The sequence below is a fragment of the Culex quinquefasciatus genome, chromosome 2 (assembly GCF_015732765.1).
Source record: "Culex quinquefasciatus strain JHB chromosome 2, VPISU_Cqui_1.0_pri_paternal, whole genome shotgun sequence".
NCBI classification, from domain to species: domain Eukaryota; kingdom Metazoa; phylum Arthropoda; class Insecta; order Diptera; family Culicidae; genus Culex; species Culex quinquefasciatus.
In genome coordinates, this window is record NC_051862.1 from 116,587,976 (window position 1) to 116,614,226 (window position 26,251).

General features: G+C 37.7%; 2 protein-coding genes across 5 annotated transcripts in view; both read left to right on the forward strand.

Annotated features, from left to right (window-relative positions):
* LOC6048642 (protein Wnt-5) overlaps positions 1 to 4,128 on the forward strand; it is a 46,914-nt gene extending 42,786 nt beyond the window's left edge. Inside the window, exons 5-9 of the mRNA XM_038254232.1 lie at positions 1,833 to 2,082; positions 2,150 to 2,329; positions 2,476 to 2,578; positions 2,651 to 2,818; positions 2,880 to 4,128. Of these exons, the coding sequence (XP_038110160.1) occupies positions 1,833 to 2,082; positions 2,150 to 2,329; positions 2,476 to 2,578; positions 2,651 to 2,818; positions 2,880 to 3,067 (889 nt within the window). The 3' untranslated portion in view covers positions 3,068 to 4,128. The remainder of the gene's footprint in view (positions 1 to 1,832; positions 2,083 to 2,149; positions 2,330 to 2,475; positions 2,579 to 2,650; positions 2,819 to 2,879) is intronic.
* Positions 4,129 to 7,545: 3,417 nt separating this feature from the next.
* On the forward strand, positions 7,546 to 16,141 carry LOC6048641 (pleckstrin homology domain-containing family F member 1 homolog). Of its 4 annotated transcripts, none has more exons than XR_005277262.1 (8): positions 7,546 to 7,648; positions 11,184 to 11,450; positions 11,513 to 11,638; positions 11,704 to 11,810; positions 11,876 to 12,013; positions 12,088 to 12,192; positions 14,761 to 15,044; positions 15,560 to 16,141. XR_005277262.1 is itself a non-coding variant. In XM_038254141.1 (7 exons), exons 1-7 carry the CDS (start codon positions 7,633 to 7,635, stop codon positions 15,593 to 15,595), a joined length of 795 nt encoding a protein of 264 aa, XP_038110069.1. In that variant the 5' UTR covers positions 7,546 to 7,632; the 3' UTR covers positions 15,596 to 16,141. The 4 variants fall into 4 exon arrangements, 2 of the variants coding, with proteins under 2 accessions (XP_038110069.1, XP_038110068.1); XR_005277261.1 differs by lacking the exon at positions 7,546 to 7,648 and adding an exon at positions 8,190 to 8,253; XM_038254141.1 differs by lacking the exon at positions 14,761 to 15,044.
* The last annotated feature ends 10,110 nt before the right edge of the window (positions 16,142 to 26,251 follow it).

Below are 26,251 nucleotides of genomic sequence, written 5' to 3' on the forward strand. Positions count from 1 at the left end.
TTAATACATTTTAAAGATTGATCGTTGATTTAAGTTGAACATTATGCTCTTCAAGGTATTTCTAATCATTTATTATGAACAATCAATATTCTACGAGATTATACTGTTCAGATGTCCGTGAGGATTGAGATTTCCAGTGAGTGCTTGTTCATGTTCTGAAATGTCTGATCTGAGCAGTAAATAATACAAACAGCTCTTATTTACTGAACAAAATAACTAAAAATACGCTTCCAAGAACCACCGGAACAGCTTGTTTGTGCTTTTTGTGCTGAAATCAATGAGACAATTATTGTTTAAATAGGTCCTTTGAGCAAGTCAACTGAATCTCCCCTATACAAGTACAAATACCCACAACATAATCCGATGGTGGCTTTTGACTCGAACTGAGGTTCATGCATACATTCATATTATGCATTGCATACACCCGCACACCCAAGCTGTGATATCTAAAGCATGGCACGGCAGCGTGCTCTTGTGAAACGACGCGGGAATTAGGATCATTGGTGTCACACTTGTGAAGTGTGTTGATCTTAGCCGCGCCACCTCTGCTGCCACCCACGTCGATTAGGTGGTGGCATCGTTTGGCCTTTGTTCGCTCGAAAACCGAACCGAACAAAACTTTGCGCCAATCTGCGACTTCTTTGCCCTGGCTTGACTGTATCAGTAGAAGCAGCCAGCACAAATCCTTGGCGCACTCGAGTGCATCTCGACTGACAGATAAACACCCACCTCCCGACCTCTCGTCCTTTTACACAGCATAGACTCAGATCACTTTCGTTTACACAAGTGTAATGCAAAACGCAAACTTTCCCAGACAAGGGTACATAAATTACGTTTAAAGTTGTTTTTAATATCAGGAAAATATGACTCCCCCCGCGAAACTTGCTCTGTACTTTTTCCCCTCGCAATACTCATGTTGGGTTTTTTATTCCATTCGGTGGTTATAATCTTCGTTAAAAAGTTTCATCGCAAGGTTTAAAAGATGTGACAAATTTGTATTTAATTCACAGTGTTAATGCAGAGGGATATTTGATGTTTTATGTTAGCCTTAGAACAATGAGCAAAAACGATTTTTTTTATTCTTGAAAAAATATATAAGTTAAGCTGTGATTTTTTTCTAAATTACTATAGATTTTTTTTTAAATACTATAGAGAACACTTTTCCATAAAATGCTTTTAATATAGCTTGTTTAAAATTGCTGTTTGATTTTTGTTTTTTCAATTTTTTTTTTTAGTTTTTTTATGATTACGTAAGATTGACTCTGTGTATGGGTTTGATATAAAACCAAGATTTTTTTCATCAAAACTAAGGCTAAATATTTCTAATTTGACGAAAAAGCCTATAATCCGATGAAAATAAAATCAAAGAAATCCTGTCACTTTCCAGCAATCAATGGGTCTCCAGAGTCATGCACCTGTTATCAAACTGCGATAGAAAGCTCCCTCACGTATCGAATGTACAGCATAATACCGCAACATGTGCGTTTCTATCGTAGCAAATCTTCTAAGCCAAGGATATTGCTTTCAACACCTGTTCTCCGTACACATATGATTGATTTCTGGAGCTGACACCTTACCATTGTAACTCGTCCTTAAATCACATCAGTCCCAGCGGATACGTAACGTGACAATGCAATCTACCTTGTCAACGTGTTTAAAGAAATCGCTTTAAGTGAAATTGTTTCAAGTTTAATCATTTCTCATACAAAGCAACATGACAATGCTCATAAATTGGATCGTTGCTTTTGACAAGTCACGTTTTCCTCGAATCGTAATGCAGCATGTTCAATGGTGTACATCAAAGATTAATATTTTCTTTGTTATTCTCACAGATTTTCCCAAACCTTCATAGATATAAAAGAAAAGGAGAGAAAGCGCGGCACGCGTGGGTTGGTTTCCATTCCGGCAAAGTATCCTAAAATTGTCGAGCGGCTTTTGGAAACACTGAACGACACGAGCGAAAACATTTTGAACGGAACCGATACACTGTTTCGCCCCGAGGACCTGCAGAAGCTACAAGACAAAATTGCCAAAGAAATCTCCAACTCCAACCTGGACCCGAAAGAAATGAACGAGCTCCAGGTACGCACAAGGCTAGCTGGCATCGCCATTAGGTTTCCTTTCTAACATTTGCTTTGTGATTTTGCAGGACCGCATCAACAAGGAAATTACAAACTCAGAAGTATTCAATTTGAAGCATTTCAACATCTATGACAAGCTGAAGAAAATGTTCAAAAAGCCAGAAAAAACTCTTAACGGTGTAAAATTCAGTGCATCGGCAAAGGCTCGTGCACTGATGAATTTGCATAATAATGAAGCCGGACGAAGGGTGAGTTTTCCTTGCTTGCAGCGACAGAGGGACGTTTACCTAATAGTTGTCGAATTTCAACCCCTTTTTTAAAGTCAACCCCTCTGCTTTGCTACTGTAGCCTTTTTAAGTAAAACGTGTTTTCTAACATATTTTTCGTCATGCAGGCTGTCATCAAAAAATCACGCATCATTTGTAAATGCCACGGAGTTTCTGGTTCGTGCAGCCTCATCACATGCTGGCAGCAGTTAACATCCATTCGAGAAATCGGTAAGCATGCTCGCTCCACACTCTTGGTGGAAAACATGAAAACCTATAGCCAACAAACGCCATCATCAACAGGTGACTTCCTGCGAGAGAAATACGACGAAGCCACTCAGGTGAAAATAAATAAACGTGGTCGGTTGCAAGTCAAGGATCCCAGGTACAAAATTCCAACCCCATTAGACCTGGTGTATCTGGACGAAAGCCCGGACTGGTGTCGGAACAACAAACAACTCAAGTGGCCTGGTAAGTTGAAGCAAATTTCGTAAATTTTTCAATGCATCAAGAAAACATTTTTTAATTGCAGGCACTCACGGTCGCATTTGTAACAAAACATCGTCCGGGTTGGATGGATGCGCAATTCTCTGCTGCGGACGAGGATACAATACGAAAAAGATTGTCGTCAAGGAACGGTGTAACTGTAAATTTCAGTGGTGCTGCCAGGTCAAGTGTGATATATGTACGAAGCATATTGAAGAGTACACCTGTAAATAGTTCGGTAAAATCAATGCCAATGCTTCTTGCGTCATAAGTTAATGTATATTTAATGTTCTCTCTGCGCACAACTAATGACAAAAAACAATGAGAACTAACATTCAATACATTAGAAACCAGTGTTGTTTGAAAAATATATGCAAACTAGCGAACTGAGGCGAATAGAGAAATTTTGGTTTTTCTTGTCTTATCGCTATAACAGGTTCTCAGAGTTTTCACTTTATTCGCCTCAGTTTTGGCCGTAGATTGGTAGAGTTTAGCAGTACAGGAAACGGATATTTCAGTGAAATATAATAAATAAATTGCATTGCATTTTAAATAGCTGGGACTACACTATAGAAGAAAAAATAAATCAAATCGTTATGATTTCATTCCACTTGGGAAAAGATAAAATATTGGTACGAATGTTTTAGAATGCTATTCTGAAATGAAAATTAAATTGCAAATTATCATATTTGAGATGGCAGATATTATCGTTCTGTATCCAAATTAAAATCGGCTTTTTATTTTACAATAAATAAATAAAAAGCACCCAGTTGATCATTAAAATGCAAACTAATTTTTGATAACCCAGTAATGTTAACAACCTTTATGGGCAAATACTTTTGCTCATAACTGCTGCATTATCATTCTCCATAAGTTAAAAAAATGTACTCTCATTAACAGATTCATTTCAGCTTTCAATGCAATACAGACAGTTTTATTATCCTACTCTACTCCAATCAATCCAATGACTAATGATTTCCTCACCCAATTTTCTCGTAAGGTATTCAATACCTCATTCCAATGTTTGTATATAAAAAAATATCTAAAAGTAATGTGTTTTAACATCAGTATTATTAGTAATATTCGCACAAACAAGCGCTTGTATGAAATTATTTATAATTAGATACCTAAGATAAGTGCACATACTGTTTTAAATTTTAAAGAAACGTATTTATTGAACTTCATTGAGTATGAGTAGACATGTTGAATACTTCGTAGTGGTATAATAGAGTCCAACAATTTTGTCACTATCAGCTGATATCTGTACTGAGTCTAGTTTTTCCACAAAAAAAAAACAATTACTTTCAATTTAGAAACCAATAACGTCATGCAAGAGTTATTGTCTTTTTGATTTGTTCAAGCTGTATTATATAGAAAATAAAACAATAGATTTGATTCAATGTATATTAACATGAAAATAGTATGTATTCCACACATTCAATCTTATCAAATCAATAACACAAAATAAACATATAATTTTGTTATTGAATATCACAAATCCTTCCTACTGTTTTTCTATACAATACTTATTTTAATCACACGCAGGCGTGGCCGAATGATTACGCTATTCGCTTTGTAAGCGAATGATTATGGATTCGATTCCTATCGAGAAATTAAAAGTGAGAGTGTGTGCAACATGGAGTTAAACTTTCTGTGCAGTGGCTGTGAAGGTTCCCATGGCACTTCGAAAAGTTTAACTCCATGTTGCACGCACACACTCTCACTCTTAATTTCTCGATAGGGACGTGGCGTTACATCGTGCTGCCACCTGGTTTTTTGAGGTGCAAGAGTGGAAAAGTGCTATGTCATCGTCTAAAAATAGACGGCGTCCTATCTCGCCCAGCAAAATTAAGTCGATAAAGTAGTCGGTTTAGAAGAGAAAAAGTGGAAAACGTGGTCTAAAAATAGCGACGCCATCCCCCTATATGCTCCTGCTTTCCATTGCCGTTCAAGAGCCAAACGACATGCGACACCTAGTGTTGAGTAGCAGAACAGAGCGAAGAATGTCGATTGAAATTTCCGCCCTTTGAGGTTATGTATGCGAATTCTGTTTTGTTAAATTCCAGCGTTCAAAACAACTTCTGAGCAAAAATTCGAGCTGATACTTTGTTAACTTTTGATGCTCTATCATTTGAAACATTATAATTTTTTCAAAATTATTTTTTTTCCAATTTTTTTTATTGCGTTAATTTATAGAGGGCAAAAAGTTTACACTCTTACTACTTGAATTATTACTCAAAAGTTGTTCTAAGAGCAGTAAATTCAATTTTAAGTTTGCATTCCTATGTAACCGAACAGCGAAAATTTAAATCTTCATTCTTCGATGCTTTGCGCCATCTGTCGGAATTTTCGAGCTTTTAATCGCGAATACATGCGCACGTAAATTGTCGCCGCGGCACTAAACCGAATTGAGCGAGTTTAACTCTCGCGATGATTTTCTGTCGCGAAATATCTGTCAAGCATGTTTGGGCTGTTTCAAATCAGTGTGTTAGCTTTTATTGTTTTGATGGCTTGGTTTTGTTTGAGACGTTGTAAAACATCGTGTGTATAATTAGTGATTAAAATCATTTTAGGGGTTTGATTAAAATCATTTTAGCTGTAGAACTGTTTTGGTTGGGTCATGATCCGGCTCCGTAGCTTAATGGTTACGGCTTCTGCCTCATAAGCAGAAGGTTCAGGGATCAAATCCCAGCCGGTACCTTTGAAATTTGGAATCAGGAATTTGAACTTGGAATATGAACAAAAACGAAAATGAATCAGGTGGGATTCGAACTCACACCTTTGGATTGGTGGTCTGGGACGCTAAGCAGTCGGCCATCAGAAGGTTTACACTCTAGCAGTGAATTGATCCGTAGTGTTGAAACATGTTATCTTCTCATATTAAATACGCGCTGATCCCTGATTTGCCTGACGGGATTGGAAGTCTAAATATAGATCGAGTTTCCTTCAGATGCTTGCTTCCGCTTGCTTCTATAGGGGGATGGCGTCGCTATTTTTAGACCACGTTTTCCACTTTTTCTCTTCTAAACCGACTACTTTATCGACTTAATTTTGCTGGGCGAGATAGGACGCCGTCTATTTTTAGACGATGACATAGCACTTTTCCACTCTTGCACCTCAAAAAACCAGGTGGCAGCACGATGTAACGCCACGTCCCTATGTTTAGGCGGGGCCGAACAATGCCCAGCGACCTCGGTCCGCAAGGAGCTCTGTCATTCTGAAATGGGTCGTTGGAAGCAGCGCGAGGGCTATCACCACCTAATACCCGGGACTGAGATATGTTGTATCAGCATTCGGCATATACAAAGCCTGATACAAACTATACTTTCCCATAATATCGCTACCGGTTGGATTGGACCACACACACACACACAGAACTGTTTTGGTTGGGTCATGTAATGATTTGCAATTTGTTCCCAGCTTCAGAAGGCGAAATTTATCAATAATATAATATAATAATAATAATAATAATATATAATATAATAATAATAATAATAATATAATATCAAGAGTTTTAGTGGCAATCTTGGGCTGGGTTGCTAAACCCTTTTGAAAGCCGAATGTGTCGTCATAATCCTTTTCAGACTGGACTTTATGGCATAATATAATATCAGCAATAATATCAGCAATCTAAGCTTCATTTTAGGACCCAATTGAACGATTTCTAGCAGATCTTTGAGACCAATTCTTTGATCCTTGATATTTCGATTTATTTAAGAAATCACAATAACTCTAGAGAAAGATCTATAGAGTTATCTACGTGCGCATGTATTGCGTGTTTGTACACGAAGGGTTTTAAGGTTAAAATTTGTACCCGCCAGCAAAAACAAATGGTAAGCTAGTGTGCGTGAGATCGGGCTTAGATAGCTCTATAGAGCTATCTAAGCCCGATTTCACACACACTAGCAGACCATTTGTTTTGCTGGCTGGTACAAAATTTAACCTCAATCTTTTTCGTGTACGTACACGCAATACATGCGCACGTAGATAACTCTATAGACCCTAACTGGGAGACCTACATAGGGAAATGAAATGTTCTGGGAGAAATTTCAAACGCCCAAAGTCATTAAAATTTCAGGTTGAAAAACTTATAGTTTTTATTTGGTGCTGGCACTTTTCTTGTACCGAACAAGCACAAACATAACAAAAACTGCCAGATTATTATCAGTGTTATAATACTTTTGATTGTTATAAGTCTCGATTTTTGCAGAAATTATTTTAAATTGAATCCAACCATGTTCTTGCATGATCTTGTTGCTCGATTGGAACCCCGATTTGACAGCTCGATTGGAACCCTGAGAGTGACATTTTGCCTCTCCATATACACCCTTACCAAAAATCATGATTTTTTGAGTTCCAAATCCCACTTTTCATACGATTTTTTCAGTTCAACCCATATAACCATTTTTATGGTTGTAGTACCTGAACTCAAAAAATCGTATGAAAAGTGGGATTTGGAACTCAAAAAGTCATGATTTTTGGTAAGGGTGTAGGCTCTCTAGTCTAAGCTGGCTAAATCGATCTGGCAACGTATGTTTTGAGCTTGGCAACACTGATAAGTTTTTAGGGTCTCTAGTTCGTATCGGTTGCTGCGTTTGAAACGGAATTCTTATACGATCAGAATCGAAGTCCGTTTTAGAATTTGAATAGAACTGACTGGGTGATATCTGTCAGATTACACTCATGAGCTACCACCAGGTGAGTGCCTTGAGCGCCTCATAACATTGAGATACTCTTGAGCGCAGTGTGCGCTGGATTGTATGCGAAAGAGAAAGTCAAAAGTGTAAAATACTGTGAAAATGGTGGACAAACTAGGTGAGTTATGGAGGAAAAGTGATAATTTCGTAAGGAAAATTCGCATCTGGTGCAAATAAAACGTCGCGAGTGCAGTGTCGAACTCCTGCCGTTGATTTTCGTGTGAAATGTTTTGAAATTTAACCGCAGAAAAGGCGAATATGACGACGTCAAAATTTACGCTCATCGCCCAAATGTCAACTGCAGCCACGGCCAACTTGATGATTCACAAGTCCGCAAAGGATTATTATTTACTTCCTTGCATAAGTGGAAGTTCTGACCACCTGAGCGAGAGGAACCTGTGGTCATATCGGGATGAGAACAGGCGCCAGGGATAGGCTGCGAATCTCGTTGGACCTGCTTTTCCCGTCCGTGTGACCCTAGAGGCGGATGTTATTTCCATTGTGTTTCGCTGGTTCTTTTTGCCCAGTAATTTACTGCGCTCTTGCCACACACAAAGTCGCGTAATGTGTCTTCAAGCGATCTCGAGGTATTTTTGCATTTTCCGTCTCTACACCGCCATCATCTAGTAGGGTACCGCCGAGCCAAAGGAAAAGCACCGAAACAGCAGCGAATAATGCGCGTGTGGCGTAAAATGGGAGAATCCAACAAATTGGACGACGAAGGTAGATAAAACAACAACACACAGAGACAGGTAATAGAAGAAGGAAATTGCACGGCGACTGAACAACAACGACGTCCTAAAGTTGGAATCCTTCTTTCTATGTGTTGTGAAGTAACACGGTGACGGACAGATCGTGCAACGCTCGAGCTGTTTCTTCTACGAAAGGCAAAGGCGCGAGCGTTCGTTGTAGTAGTCTTTATTCTGTCTGCTGATTATGAGTAACTACTGGTGTTATCAAGGACTCGGTGATGACTCATGGTGAACTCTGCTCTGTGTGTTTGTCGCAATAAATCGAGTTGAACTCGTACTGAGAAGCTCATATCTGGATGGGTAAACGACGCCTCGTTGACTTGCGTGAAATTGAGACGTTTTTTTTTATATTTTAGTAGCGTCCACCACTAACTTTGATTGAGGGTCAAGTCTAGCTACAAATCATATGGGTTCACTTCTGTTATCTGGATTGATTATAAGCTGAACTGGCAACAGCATTCATTAAGTTTTAGGATTCATCGTTGAAAATATAACGTCGATTAAAGGTTAATACTTTTCAACATTATTTTGAGTTAGTAATCTAAAATCTGATCAAATTTAAAAGTTTTCATGATCATGATAAACCACTTTTACCTACTCCACCGTAGATCGCTCATAGCAATTTTCATTCGAAAACTCCAAAGAATTGTTTGTCCAGGTCTCGCCTAAAAGCGACTTGAGTCATGTAATAAATAGTTTATATCGTGGGTACCATTCATAAACCACGCGGACATCCCCCTCCCAGCATTCAGGCTACACTCCTGTCTTAATTCCCGGGAAGTTGAAAATCCCAAGAATTGTCTTATTTTACATCTAATATATATTTGATACAATTTCTGGCCATTTTTGTAACATCCAGAGAAGGGATAAAATAAATAATCACAAAAAATAATGAAATTCGCTTGCGAACTTTCCTCACCCGCGAAAAAGAGAGGAGGCGAAGCACGTAAAAAAAAGTCGCTCCCGAACTTCTCGAATAAAATCAATTAGTGGAAGTTGTTTTGTGAATTTACCTATTATTTTGTTTACACATACATATTGCCCATCTACAAAAAGTGACAGGTAATTTTTGCGACGTGTAGTAGTGAAATAGATATAACATATCTACATTGTTAATTTGATTTTGGTTAACCGCGGTAAATTTTCTTGAAATAATTCGAACTGTAAAGAATCCACCAAAGCATTTACCACATTGATTACACAAAAATCTGGTAGAAAAGAATCAAACGGTATACCTCAGAGCAACTCTCTACGAAATCGGCCGATTTCAACCATTTTTATTTTTTGTATTTTTTTATTTGACTTAAACTTTGTGGGGGCCTTCCCTATGACCAAATAAGCTATTTTGCGTCATTGGTTCACCCATACAAGTCTCCATACAATTTTGGCTGCTGTCCATACAAAAATGATATGTAAATATTCAAACAGCTGTAACTTTTGAGTGAATTTTCTGATCAATTTGGTGTCTTCGGCAAAGTTGTAGGTACCAAACATTGAATATTACGCCCATTTAAAATGCTAATCTAGATTCAAAAAAATTCAAAATATTTTTTTCGAAGAGATCGGAACATTTCACGAATTTTTCATGCATTAAAATTGAAAATCGGACCATTATTTGCTGAGATATGGTCATTAGAAAATGGTGGTTTTGGTAGGATTAAGAAAACTTCAATTTTCGTGTTTCTTTTTCTTAAAGCGGCTCTATCTCAGCAACCCGAGGTCCAATCTTCAATGTCTCTTAGACAATTTGATAGCAAATTTTCTGAACATTAAAAAAAAAATATTTTTAGAAACGGTCACTCATTGTCACCGTTTTTAAAAATTGAAAAACTGCAAATATTTCGCTAAAATCAATCTTTCGGTGGCTCTATCATGAAAACGGAGCCCTTTATCAAAAAATCTGTAAAGTACTTTTCGATTGCAAATTCAATTTTGCATTAAAAAATAATGTCAAACTTGTTTTTGCATGAAACTTCGATTTTTTCCAAAAATCACTGTTTTTTTCAAAAATTCATAACTATGGCTCAAAAGTTGCGGATTAAAAAAAAAATCTCGAAAATAAAAAAAATACGTATTTTGGGAAGTTGAGTTTTATTTAAAAAAAAGTTGATTAAAAAATCTGCAATTTTTTTTTCCGTGTGCCTATTTTTTCTCAAAAGTCCTCAACAATACCTACAACTTTGCCGAAGACACCAAATTGATCAGAAAATTCACTCAAAAGTTACAGCTGTTTGAATATTTACATACCATTTTTGTATGGACAGCAGCCAAAATTGTATGGAGACTTGTATGGATGAACCAATGACACAAAATAGTTTATTTGGTCATAGGGAAGGCCCCCACAAAGTTTGAGCCAAATCAAAAAATACAAATAAAATCCATTTCCGGTTTTGGTAGAGAATTGCTCTTCAAGCAAAACATTGTAGCCGAAGTGTAAACAAAGAGTCTAATCTACTCACGTCAGTTGATGTTTACATTAGGGACCATCCATATACCATGTGGACACATAAAGGGGAGGGAGTAGGGGGTTGGTATGGCTATTGTCCACCTTCCATACTCCACGAGGGTGGGGGAGGGGGTAACAGATTCAAAAAAAAGTGTTATCTATTTAACGATTTAACGAAAATGCAAACCCATTTTCATTGAAATATCAAAATCCGTAGAGTCAATCCGGAGATAATCGAGTGACAATTATTTGTCCACCACCTACACACAGACATTTGCTCAGAACATGATTCTGAGTAGATATGTATACGTGAAGGTGGGTCTAAGTGTTTAAATTAAGAAGTTCATTTTTCGAGTGATTTTATAGCCTGTCCTCAGTAAGATGAGGAAGGCAAAAACAACGAAATAACAACGGTTCGCCTAAAATTGTTGCTTCACATTTTCTTTGTTTTACAGTAAACTCGGAGGCAAACGCCCGCCGAATACAGATGGTGGAAAACTGCTTCGGCAGCTCGGGCCAGCCACTGTACGTTCCGGGACGTGTCCTGGTCGGCGAGGGCGTCCTCACAAAGATGTGCCGCAAGCGCCCAAAGGCCCGGCAGTTCTTCCTGTTCAACGACATCCTCGTGTACGGCAACATCGTAATCGGCAAGAAAAAGTACAACAAACAACACTTGATACCACTGGAGGAGGTACAGCTGCAAACCCTGGAGGACAACGGACGTAAGGAGTTTCCGGTTTTGGCTTTGGGAAGACATAATGATCGAGCCATTTGTTCCTTTCAGAATATCGAAACGGTTGGCTGATACGAACCGCAACCAAGTCGTTTGCCGTTTATGCGGCAACACAAACCGAAAAGCAAGAGTGGATGGCCCATATAAACAAATGCATCGAGGATTTGCTACGAAAAAGTATGACATTTTAAGTCACACCGTCTGAGAACGGAAGGTAATTTGTTGTGATTCTCTCATTTTAGGTGGCAAAAAGCCCGTCGAGACTCATGCCGCTGTCTGGGTTCCGGACAGTGAGGCCAACATTTGCATGCACTGCAAGAAAACGCAATTTACCATGTTGATTCGAAGGGTAAGTCTTGGGTAGATTGTTTCGTACACTTATGATCTAACTGTTATCTCTTCCACAAAAAATAGCATCACTGTCGAAACTGTGGCGCGGTCGTGTGCGGACCGTGCTCGTCGAAGAAGTTTGTCCTAGCTGGACAGAGCACGAAGCCGTTGCGCGTATGTCTGGACTGTTACGATAGCCTGAGCTCGATGAAGCGGGAAGAGGTAAGGATGGAGGGAGGCTAGAAAAACGTGCTTAGCGGAACGTTGTGTAATTATCGTTTCGATCGTTTTCACAGAGCAAAGGCATTTCGGCCAACAACAACAAACCAGTCACGTCGCCAGAGAGTTCCGGTGATGATGACTCGGACGATGAGGAGGAATCTAAGGATACACATGATCAGGTGAGCGGGGGCAATTCTTTTGGGATTTTTGCATATACGGAACACGTGAAAAATTACAAAACAATACACACACACAATCGACACTAGTCAGCAGGAATGGGTTAGTTAAGGTTAGGAGTTTTGGTTAATCTTCGTTGATAGAAGTAAACTGCGGCAGCTAGTGCACAGTTCCCAGTGCCTGATCTGGAGGCGGTGGAGAGGATGATAGTTGAAAAACAACAGAGCTGCCGGCAAGGATCGGTTACCCGTTGAACTCTTCAAGTTTGGAGGAGATAATAAGTTTTACTGTGGGATTTCCAAGATCTGAGAGGAGCCACCAGATTGATGGTGTCGTATGTCCAACCTTCAAAAAAGACACTGGACTGAGACAACTGACGTGGCATCACACTTATCGACCTACAAAATTATCTCCCCACCCCATACAGAGAGATTCGTGAGAACAACGAGCCAACAAATCACATCTTCAAGGCAAGTTGACCGTCAGCAGCCATGGCAGATTATGCACGGGAATGGATTCCCACAAGCCTATTTATTGACAAGAGGATTGACGGACTGGAGAACTTTCAGGCAACGTTCAAAACTGAATGTAGTGAAAAAATTGACCACCCGGCAGACTCAGCCGCTGATGTTCGTTACGATTTTGATCAAAGTGCAGCTCCTCGGAGTATCTGCGAGTTTGAAATTTCAAGATCGGCTTGAATAACACCAACCCTCGTACCAATCGAATCTACGAGAATGAAAATTTAACGAAGCAGGACCGGGAGACTCGTCCGCCTGAAAAGGCGGAGAAAATCCAGAAGGTGTAATACAGAGCGCAATCGTCTTCCCTAGAAATGCATGTACCATTGCGTTGACGTCGGAGTGGAAGGTCGCTTCAATTACCCCGATCCACAAATCGGGCAGTCGTAGTAAAGTTGAGAATTACCGTTCGATCTCAATTCTAAGCTGTTTGGCAAAGGTATTGCAAAAGATGCTTGTTGACCACATTTACCCGTTTGTGAAAAACATTATCTCTGAAAACCATCACGGCTTCATGAAACAGCGATCTACGACGTCCAAATCCGGAGGATGGAGAAGCGTCAACAAGTTAATGCCATCTACGTCGACTTCGCCAAAGCTTTCGATCGCTGGAGCTTTCTCGGTCTGCTATAAAATTCCTTCCGGCGTTCGTACCTCTTATCAATAACCTATGTTCCCATCTCCAGTCATGCAAGCTGATCTCGTTCTACAGGATTTGGAGGCCAAATCCTGCAGCGTACAACGTAGGCCGATCCACACTCGAACGTGTCCACTCTATAGAGGACGGGGGCGTTACGAAATCGTACGCTATGCCCGGTTTCCTACGCTGGAATGCGGCTGGTTTCACCGACGTCGGTTCGTTAGATTTGCTGCTCAAGTGTTGCCCGAGTGTTGAATTTGTGCGCTCTGGTCGGCCTGCCAACACTCCAACACAGAAGCGATATCCTTCGACGACTTTTTCTGTTTTACGTCTTGCGATACAACATTGACTGTAGTGGCCTTTTCGAGGAAGTACACACCGAGCACTTTCTGAACTACCAGCTTCTTGCCATATCAAGACACAAACGAACTACGGACACCACCATCTTGACGCCTGTTGTAAGTTCAATCAGCCGATTATTATGGCATAAATCTGTTTTGAGGAGTAGGTATTGTTGCTTAAATTATAAGAAAACCTCAAGTCTGCAAAGATGATTAAATAAATAAAGACGACACCAGAGTCGTCCGTACTTCTGACCGTTCGAGAAAAAACTTCATGATGGTGCACGCTGCAGCGCAGAGCTTAAGATTGTCATGGCGGATTCTCATCAGTGGGCTGGAAGGTCTAATGAGAATGAGAATGAGACGTGTAGGCACAATTAAGCCCAGTCAGCTCATGTGCTTTGACGAAGAAGTAGGTATCGTCGGATTAAACTTTCGGAAGGAAGGAAGAAACGAGCCACTTAGGGTTCACATAAAACCCAGCATTGCAATCGACAGAGACGAGTCCGAGGGCGTAGAGGAGTTTTTACATCTCGGATTCGCCCAATCCGCCCAGCGGTATTGGAGAGTTAATTGGCAATGCATCTGACAGAAGATGTTGTACGACCAGCTAATGTATTGCCATTTATTTTTTCCCAAGCCCATGATTATAGGACGCACGTTAAAAAGATCAGGACAGTGTTTTGTTAGGAATCTTTGTAATCTGTTAAATCACTGAGTTATTGTTGTGTTACAATAAAAAAAACTTGAAACTTGGTTATGCAGATGAGTCAATATGTTATTGTTTATTATCCTGATCTTAAAAGCAGTGGATGTTGTCTCAGTTAACAGCATTAATCGTTCCATCATGGATTATGATTTAACACACAGCTGAAAAGAACTCTAAAACTCTGTAATATAATTGAAATAAAACCGAATACACAAATTTAAATAAGTATAAAACAAAAACATCCAAAATTTCATGAAATATTATCGTTCCCTCCAACAACAAAAAAATCTCTTCGCTAAACCAATATTTCTTACGCCTATATATTTTTTGTCGCATGCCGCACACTACTAACCATCCAGAGCTTTAGAAGTCACTGCACGCCACCGACGACGGTCGTGTGTGTATGATAGAAGGAGAAGGAGAAGCGGAGGAGTGACCAGGTGACAGGAATAGGCGGTAAAAGTAGTGCGGGGAGAGTGACCAACAAACCTCTTCGCTTCATGCATCGAATTTTGCAAACATGAAGTGTAACACGAAATAGGCTTAACGGTGATAGTGGTTTTATTCCTTTTTCGCTCAGACGTAATGTCGTTATTTTTTGCAAGAGGATCCCGCAGAGAAGAAGAAAAAAATTGACCAATAAGTAAGTCGTTCGTTGTGTGGATAGATTTGGGAAAATGTGTGTGCGTATTTAAGTTTACATTTCGTATCAAGAGTTTTATTGGGAGCTTGTTCATAAAATAGTTTGTGTACTGTTTTCCAATTCATTAAAATCATTTAGAAACCGATGTTAAAATAATTTTGTTTGAAATTATTTGCATAATATATTTCGTTTTTTCCATTTTTTTACTAGAGTGTGTTACCTGTGTTGCTTTATCTGTATTTTCAAAATATTTAAAACAATCATCGTTTTATTGTACAAATTCATAAAGCATTATATTTTCTAAAAATATTTATCAGATTTTTTTATATTTCTGGTCTCAACATTATTCGATAATTAATTATTTAATAGGTTTCTCATGAACAAAGAGTTAAATTGCGCAAATTATTTATCTTAAAAATAAAACTTGCATGCCAGGTGTTTGTTATTGCTTGTGTTGAAATTGATTTAGCTCGAAAATGCTGTCCAACTTATTTTTATTGTTTCTTTCTTTCCAGCCCAAGTTTTACGGAGATGAGAAACCTGAAAAGTAGCCCCAACAAAGCGGAAGCAACCCTCCCACAAAAAAGCCAGATTTGTGCAAAAGTCTCACCAATAACAAAAACAACAACAATCGTGCACGGAATGCAGAAACTTTCCACAGAAAACATTTCAAAAGAGGCGAAACTTGTCTAAGCTTGCGTTTGGCACACTTTCTGTCGTTGATTTAATATTTTATTTTCTATGAGTGTTCGCATTTAGCAAAATACAAGCAAATGAAACCAACAACCTCCTTTTGAAATGTTGTTTTGCAATTATTATTTTAGCCTACAGACAGTGTACGTAGAAACGAGTATTTTATCTGTTTAGAGTTAGTAGCCCGCAAATTCCTCCTTGATCAGCGTGGATTTAATTGATGTCCTTCTTCAAACTATAAAACAACCTACTTTCCACTCATTGAAAAATGAACATTCGGTATTGGTTACGGTTTTTAAGGAAAAATTACGCCTCAACGATTACGAAAGAGCAAATTTTGGCTACCTCCGTCAAACTTAATTCAACCGCTTGAAAATATAAAGTCTAGTTATCATTATATTAAATATTTGTTTTACTCATGTTCTAAACATCTTTCATTTAGTTACATCTCAAAGTACACTGAATAAAAATTATGGCTGAATGAAACGTAAAACGGGAAACTCTTTGAAAAAGAAAATCATTTAGCACGACCCATTGTATAAAATGTCATGTATCCATTTATCAGATTCGACGACCCTAAAAGGCTTTTCCTATCCATATTGCACGATATTCATTACGATTTAATTGAAAGGATATTCTCAACATTTCTGTCATTGCTTTTCCTGTACTATTGTCAAAGATAAATCCGCGAGTTGTTTGAAGAATGGTTTCAGATCGTTTTCATATTTTTACACTAAATCATGGAAGCGGTGTTCGTCCAAGCGTTTAATAAAAAAAAAACTCTTAACACCTTTTCAAGGCAGATGTAGGATAGAGCTTGTCTCGATTTTCAAGTGTTTACACCTTTCTTTATCAATATAACATGCTATTATTCGTTAAGCTAATCAAATCAAGATGTATATGAATAATATTTAACAGTATAAATAAAACATAGAAAATTGCTCATATTTTTCCAAAAAAGCCTTTTTTTATCTGGTAATAACGGTAATAGTGTTATGATGACCACTATCCTGTCCCATTTTGAGGTCATGTCAAGTAATTCTGGTAGCTTCTTTAATGATAGATTATGACGTCAGAAATAACGTTCTTGGATCTTTTTGCCTTCCTCACCTTACTGAGGAAAGGCTATAAAATCACTCGAAAAACAAAATTCTTAATTTGACCTCCTAGGCCCACCTTCACGTATACTTATCGACTCAGGATCCCATTCTGAGCAAATGTCTGTGTGTGTGGTGGGATGTTGATTGCACTGGATTATCTCGGCACTGGCTGAACCGATTTGGACCGTATTGGTCTCATTCGATCCGTCTTGGGGTCCCATAAGTCGCTATTGAAAATTATAAAGTTTAGTAAAGTACTTCAAAAGTTATGCTAAAAAAACGATTCTAACAATCGTCCGAAAGATTGTAAAAATGGTGGTTTTTGTAAGAAACCTTGTCATGTTATAAATTTTTAGAAAGGTATTCGAAAGACCTTTCCAACGAGTTCAAAAGTTTGAAGATCTGACAACCCTATCAAAAGTTATGTGCACTTAAGTGTTATTTATGCACTTTTTAGAGGCCGGATCTCATATATTTCGATGAAAACGTTGTCCGGATCTATCATGCGACCTGTCGATGGATAGGTGATCAAAAGACCTTTCCAACGAGTTCAAAAGATTGAAGATCTGACGACCCTATCAAAAGTTATAAGTTATTTATGAACTTTTCAGAGACCAGATCTCATATATTTCGATGAAAACGCCCAAGTAACCATCCAGCACTAAATAAAGTCACTGTTCAGCACTAACAGCGCATTTACAGCAGCGGCAAAAAGCTAAATTGTTTGACATACCTTTTGCCAGACTATTAACCCGGGAGGCCTCCTCAACAGCGCGCCGATGTTGAGGCTGCTGCTGAGGCGCCCGATACTGCGGAGGAAGCCGGATCCTATGGTGGAGTCATCTCCTTCGGAGCAACCTGATGCTTATCCCTCGTGGACTGCTGCTCAGATTGCTGCTGCTGGTCGTCGTTTTGGCGATGTTGCGTCGATCGTGGGCGCCACTCAATCTTCTTCTACAGTTGAGTTTCTTTGATTCTGTTTCGATGTATGATTTTGTGGTAGCGTTTTTTGGAATATTTGCGACTTTTTGCTTTTGTTGTTTCCCGCGGATGTTTCCAAACGCTTATCATGGGGACCAATTCTGGTAGATTTGAATAGAGGTTCCTACGTGCGCATGTATTGCGTGTACGTACACAAAAAAGATTGAGGTTAAATTTTGTCCGGCCAGCAAAATCAGATGGTGCGCTAGTGTGCGTACGCGAAACGTCATAAAGCTCTATTGGATTTTTCCACTACTGGTGTTTTCGTGACCAGGGGTATCGAGATTTCGGTGGAAGAGGAATCTTTGACAGAACTTGGAAGCAACGGGAGGACCAGTTTTTTAGTCTCTGTCGTTGCGGTTGTGGTGCGTCGTTGCTGATGCTGCCGCATGATTTGGCACATGAAGTTCTGCCATTGGAAACAGAACCAATCGTGGAACCGACCCACCGTCATCTTCGGCCATCGGTGTTGATTTTTATGTTTTTCATCGGGTACTGACTGGACGATCAGCAATAACAAAATTATTTCGATCAGCTGATTATGTTTACAATCGTTATAGAGTTATCTAAGCCCGATCTCACGCACACTAGCACGCCATTTGTTTTGCTGACCGGTACAAAATTTAACCTCAATCTTTTTCGTGTACGTACACGCAATACATGCGCACGTAGATAACTCTATGGCTTGATTGTCTCACGCATACATTGACATGACACATGACAGTGAAGGGTTTGTATTGGTATGTTTGGGCTGCGCTTCGGCATCAGCTCACTAGGCAGCGCTGGCGTCGCCGTGAATAGAGGTTTCTACGGGCGCATGTATTGCGTGTACGTACACAAAAAAGATTGAGGTCAAATTTTGTCCGGCCAGCAAAATCAGATGGTGCGCAAAATCAGCTTTATTGGTGGTTTGATGAAGGACGATGGATTTCAATAATAATTTGTATGGAGAGTTTGGAGAGTCACGTCTGTTTGTCTGTGAGGACAGACTCTTTGTTTACACTTCGGCTTTGGCCCATTTACATTGTTTTGCTTAAAGCTGTATATGCATGTTCCTTCGGAAGGAACCGGTCACGAAAAAAATCAAATGGGAAGCAGCGGCGGCGAAAGCAAGCCAGAGAGGGTGAAGAAATGCCCCAAGAATTCGCTCCCTCTCCTTTGTTCTGCTGTTCGTAAAGCTGTTTCTTGACCCCTTTCCTTCCGAACTCCGTACTAAGCCTTAAGGGTGCACAGCAACGAAGGAAGTTGTTGTCTTCTTATCCCAAAATGGTCAAACTTACGGACCCAATCCTGCAATAACGGGAATGTAAAATTAATCAAACTTTGTTGTAAATTATTTTGTGAACAGTACCTTAGGGGATGAATAAAAAAATATTTCGATAGTACCCGTAGTTTTGAACTAAAATGTCTGTAACAAAAATATGGGTGCAAAAGCTCTGGTTGATGTGCACCGTTAAGGGCTCACATCAGCCGGGGAAGTTGTTCTCTTCTTCCTCAAAAAATGTTGCATGCGACATCACGAAAAAATGTCGTGCAACGTTTTGAGGTGGTTGGATTGTTCTGTAGAGTGATTTGAAGATGGTTGTTTGGAATACCTTTCAACCTTTATTGGTTTAGGACACATTTTCTGTAATAATTCGTGATTTTACAATACTTTTTTGAATATTCTGAAATAATGCAACACAAGTGCAGCAAGCAATTCAGTTGCGCAGCGCAAAAATGGCAACAGCGCACCATTCTTGGCTGCTGCTGCTGCACACGGTCAGCACAAAACGAGGACAAAGGAGCGTTATAGGGTAGACTTCACATTTGTTCTCTCTATAATGAAAATAAATTTTAGAAAGTTGATCTTTTTTCATCAACATTTTTAGTAACATATTAAAAATACATTGCGCAATAATGTATCATTTGCTAATAAAATTTTGAGATGTCTCAAAAAGACCAAGGCCCATTATCATCCCTTTGCTGAGCATTTTTTCCTTTCAAGCACAAGATAAAAAAAAATGAACAGAAAATTGCAAAATATATTTTCAATGGAGCATTTCCATTCGAGCAGTTTTTGCTTTTTTCTACAATGTATTCCTTATGGGAGAACTGTCATTTCTACCACTCGAATCGGGTGCTCCAATGCACACGGGAGCACACCTCAAAATAATCGAGAAATTAAAAGTGAGAGTGTGTGCAACATGGAGTTAAACTTTCTATGAAGATGTTGTGAAGGTTACCATGACTCTTTGAAAAGTTTAACTCCATGTTGCACGCACACACTCTCACTTTTAATTTCTCGATAAAAACACTATATTCTAGTTTACTTTTTTATGTCAGTGATCGAACGAGTACTGGACCCTATTCCAGCAGCAGAGGCTCGCCACACCCTTACCAAAAATCATGACTTTTTGAGTTCCAAATCCCACTTTTCATACGATTTTTTGAGTTCAGGTACTACAACCATAAAAATGGTTATATGGGTTGAACTGGAAAAATCGTATGAAAAGTGGGATTTGGAACTCAAAAAGTCATGATTTTTGGTAAGGGTGCAGGAGTATTGTTTTGAATTTGATCGATTGTGATTGGCTGAAATTTCAAGCACGTGGTTCTCGTGTGTAAACCAGGGCCCCGGCGATGGCCTGATATAAGCTACCGAACAACATAGACGAATTCAGTTTGAAATGGCCGCTAGGTGGCTGTCGTGATCGGGGACTTTCTTTTATAATAAAAACACAGATATTTTGCAATCAACAAACAACACGTCTTATTCCACAGAAATTAACCACAAAACTGATTTGACAATCTTCATTCTCTCTTTCGCTGGCCGCGCGCATCTCGTTGTTTTCTCGCTCGTTGTTCTCTCTCGCAGCTCGCTAGCGCGCTCGCACTCAATCCACGATTAGCTAACAAGGCAATATTCATGAAGGTGCGCACTTTTGTTGCGCTCTTAACTCTTATTTATGAATTATATCAATCTTATAATAAATACTCATTTAATAATTTATTACATATTCAATCCTGCAACCCATAATCCCTACATTCTCCCTCTTTTCTACTCTCAAGATGACGAATATCAATCATAATTCCTAACAGAAAAATTGCATGAATGCTAAATCAATTAATGTTTTTTTTTTATTTCCTAAAAGATTTTCGTCGGGTTCCTCGACTATGTTTTCATGCTGATCTAAATAGGAAAGCGCAGTCTTCGAAATGTTTCATCTATGTTGTCCAAGAGGCTGACATCCGATCGCAGAAGTTGTAGAAAATGGAATGCGCTGATGAGGTTGAAAATTTAAAACACCTGAAAATATAAGAAAAAGAAAAACGAGGAGAAAAACAAAAACCACAAATATTTCTCAAATAAATGCAGGTTTATCAATTTTTTATGCAATACGAGATTAGTGATTGTTTACCTGATTTTCTTTAAATTTTATGTAATTTTAAATTAAAAAGCAAATTTTACAAACATTGCTGAAACAACACAACACGATTTAAAAAAATAATAATTCAAATTCAAAAGCAATTTTTATTTTTTTTAAACATTTCGAATTAAATGAAATCACATTATTTTTATTTATCATCATTTTGTGAATATGAAATATAAAACAATGTGTTCTAAATTCAAAAATCTAACGTGTTGCTGACTTAAATAACAAATGAAGCATAATCCTGGCGTTTTTAAAGTTTTAAATTTATGTGTACCATAAAAAAACAAAGGATAAAAAAAACGGAATCGACGTAACACCTTATAATGTGGCCCTCTTAAACCTTGCGGTTTCGTCAACGGATCCACAGGTGTGTATCGTTCTTTTGCGACAAGACTCCGCCTCCCGGGTCTCCTAAGTGTGAAGGTATGGCACGGGAGAGGGCACCGGAATACCTATATTTTACACTTAGATTTTTTTGCGTCCGCCTCGGGATTCGAACCAGCGACCTCTGGATTGTGAGTCCAGTGCGCGGTCCGATTGATCCACACAGGCAGACAAAAAAAAAACAAAGGATAAGCATTTCTAAAAATATATACAATGTGGTAATTTATTTAACTTATTTTTAAAAAAATCTGAAACAAAAACTATGACAGGCACAGATATTGTTTTTACTCAAATTTACACTTTATGTGCGCCCGCCACGGAGTTCAAACCGATCTATGGATTATGAGCCCAAGCCCAGTGCCACGTCCGATTGATCCACTAGACGGGACTTGAAGGTAAACATAAACTGATTTTAGGTAATATTAAATGCAAACGTGACGAAAAGTATATGTTTGTGATTAATACCCAAAAACACCCAAGATGGATCTTCAAGCCTTCCTCATTTTCAATATTTTCTTGATATTTTTATCTGTACTTTTCTGTAACTTATTCCCAACCAAGCTGTACAGCTAAAACAAACATTTTTTTAAATAAAGACTAGCATGGAGATCGGAAGGAAAGGGGTCAAGAAACAGCTTCACGAACAGTAGAACAAAGGAGAGGGAGCGTTTTCTTAGGGTTTTCTTCACCCTATCTGGCTTGCTTGCGCTTCTACTGCTGCCCATTTGAATTTTTCTTGACCGGTTCCTTCCGATGTGCATACACCGCTTAACATTGTATCAAAAATTACCGCATTTTAACTAATTTTGAACTTGTTAATAAATCATGGCGAAAATTACTAAAATGCAAAATCAGTAATATTTTCGAAGAATTTGTTTTCATCAGTACCGGTACACTTTTATAAAATAAAAAAACAGTCCATATTTAAGTTTAAGATGATTTCTTGAAAAGCAATATCCATAAATGAAGCAAATTGCAAAAAATAATATAAATAATTCATTTAATGCTCAAAATGTGCTTTGCTGCACAAAATACATTTAAAAAAAAAATCAAATGTTGTTTATTCTTGCCACAAAAGCTTTCTTAAAAAAATACATATTTAACGATTTTGTTCTGTAAATGCATGGTAGTATCAACATTTTTCAACTTTTATATTAAAAATTTTGTACTTTCTATTAATATTCACTTACGCGATCTTTTAACCAGACAAAGAATAGTTTTTACCGAATAGTTTTTTTTTCTCTGTTGTGCCTACTTAATAATATTTTTGTTTATCTTGAAACAAAACATAGTTCAGAAAATATTATTCTAATGAATAAAACAAAATCATGTGGTAAATTGTTGCAATAAAAATAAAATATATAAACTGAAATAAATGCCGTTCCGCTATATTCGATTTCTATTATATGTCAAATTAATTTTCTCTTCAAATTGTATTTATTGTAGCTAAAGGTATGGATTCAAGCACTGTTGATATTACCGTAGATTAGATTATTCAATGTTACATTTAATCATGATCAAAACAATGTTTAAGGTCATTTTATTTATATATACCTTCAAAATGTACTGTGCTTATCAGATAACAACAAAAACATATTTTATTCAATTATTCTTGTAATGCATAGATATATAGATTGCAATCTGACTACTATCTCAAAGGGTTCCAGCTCAGGCGAAACATTTTTCAAACTTCCACCGCAGAGGTCTGTCAGGCTCCAACACGGAGTAGACAATATCCTAACCATAAATTCCTTCAAAACGTATCTTGCTTATCTAAAAACAGCTGAAAGATTTTTTTTAATGTTTTATTTTTAAATATTTTGTTTTATTTTTCTCGTAATGTAAAATGAGTTCCAAGCAACTTTGATATATTACTTGAGTAGATTGTTCACAGAAACTTAATTTTTTTTTTTAATCACGATCTTTACGATCCCTGTCAATAATTTCTTTTCTTATTTAAAATTTTAACTTTTTCTTTGCTGATAAACTCCTGTTATGTAATTTGAAAAAGTTTGGTTTCATAATTAAGTACAATCGATTAAAGAACCCCAAAGTTTCTTTAATTTATTTCAAAATAATGTTTCTCTTAATTGATTTTTGATGTACTTACCATACTAAAATTTTGAAAGTTTTTTTTTAACTCAATAAAATGATACAGTGTTAAAATATCATTTTTATCGAAATTAATGAATGATTTTAATCCATTTTGATACAAATAACAGATATTACATTGAAAAATAAATTTAAATATTTCCTAGTTTTTTTTAAAAATAATGTTTTTTTTTGTTGCTCAAATTGTCACTCATACTTCTCAATTCAAAATTAATATTCAAATATTTGTATTATTTTCTCTTGTGACGCAACGCTCTCACACTTTAAATTATATTTCAAGCATTTCTGATGATTAATCATTCCTTTATTTATTATTTAAAAATGCATCAAATTAATTATTAAGTGTATTTTTTACATTTTTTTACTAATAATGTAATGTTCATGTTAACGATTACTTAAATTTTTAGTTCCCTGTGAAATAATGTTGGGTTTCAAGCAACTTTTGTATCACAACTGAGTAAATCGATTAAAGTAACAATTAACCATAATAACTATCAATATGGAATACTTAATCATTAGCGTCTTTCAATTTAGAGCAGCGATTCTCAACCTTCTTCTAGGCTGGTACCCCCTACCGTGTAAATCAAGTAGGCCCGGTACCCCCGTTGAGAATCGCTGATTTAGAGGTTTATCTTTCAAGAGAGGAAAACTCCAGTTTTAGTAATAGTGACAACCGTTTTAGTCCTATTCGATTAATTTAAAATCATTTTTTTAGGTAGTTCACAGACATAACGCCAAAATACATATTGCTTTATCTGTGGATTGGTATCCACTTTCACATTTAAATTTATTTATCAATCTTCTTAGGTCAATTTCTTTTGTGATGTTAAAGACGGTCCTTAATTGAATGAAAAAAATTTGCTGAACAATATATTTGTAAAATCCATAAGGCTCCTTCTGCGAAGTTATTTAAAAAACGTTACATAATCCACCTTTAGGAGGTTGGTGCCTTCCTCTCATTTATAGAGTGATTCCAACCCGCCTAAAGTGTCCACATGGTTTATTGATCTCCCCCTAACGTGATCGCAGCACCAGAGCTCCTAATAAATTAACAGACTACCTACAGACTTTTTGTCAAGATTATACAGACACGGCCTTTGAGGAAAAAGGCATCCCTCTACACGGCTTTTTCGTGGCGATCAGACCCGACCAGTTGAGGTTATGTTAATTCAGACCATTTTTTAAACTGCTTGTAATTTAAGATAGGTAAGTCAGATCTTGAAAATTCTTACTTTACCTAAAAGGTCTTCTCATATGCTTTCTAAAAATATATAACATGTGAGAGTTTCATGAAAAAACCACCCTTTTACCATAATTTTAATTTAATATGAAACGGTTTTTAACATGACTTTTTAAATGCATGATAAAACTGCATGAATTTAAATAGCAACTTAGGGGACGTTAAGACGGATCGATTAAAACCGTTCCGGCCAAAATCGGTTGAACCTGTGACGAGATATTCCAGTGACATTGATTTGGTACACATGTCTACATACAGCCAAACACACAGACATTTGCTCAGTTGGTGATTCTGAGTCGATATGTACAAATGAAGGTAGGTCTAGGAGGTCTAATTAAAAAGTTCATTTTCCGAGTGATTTTATAGCCTTTCCTCAGTAAGGTGAGGAAGGCAAAAATCATCACAAAAGTCTGTCGGGTTCCTTTATCGAGGAGATTGTTATCTTACTGCTTCCGCAAAGAACTCCAGCACAGATTGTTCATTTTTTTTATCTGACTACCATCGCAGAGGTCTGTCAGGCTCCAACACAGAGGAGACTTTTTTCTGACTACCATCGCAGAGGTCTGTCAGGCTCCAACACAGAGGAGACTTTTTTCTGACTACCATCGCAGAGGTCTGTCAGGCTCCAACACAGAGGAGACTTTTTTCTGACTACCATCGCAGAGGTCTGTCAGGCTCCAACACAGAGGAGACTTTTTTCTGACTACCATCGCAGAGGTCTGTCAGGCTCCAACACAGAGGAGACTTTTTCTGACTACCATCGCAGAGGTCTGTCAGGCTCCAACACAGAGGAGACTTTTTCGGACTACCATCGCAGAGGTCTGTCAGGCTCCAACACAGAGGAGACTTTTTTTCTGACTACCATCGCAGAGGTCTGTCAGGCTCCAACAAAGAAGAGACTTCAAAATTAACTATGACTAATCAATTATAACGGCAAAAAACGTTGCTCAAATCAAATTTCAAAGCAAAACATTGTTTGTCAATTTCTGCATAAATCTATAAAATTTTCATTAGAATTCTAAAACGCTAGTTTTCCATTTCCACAGCATCAAGCAACAATCTAATATTGCATCAAATTCACAGTAAAATTTATCGTCAATAATAACAACAATCAAATCTTCATTCAAATGAGAACTAAACATTTTTCATTAACCATAAAATTAATAATCAAATTTTGCATCAACTTCAAAACAAATCATTGGTCATCAATTACCATATAAACAATCGAATATTGCGTCAAATTTAAAACTCAAAATTGCCATAAAATAACAATCAAATATT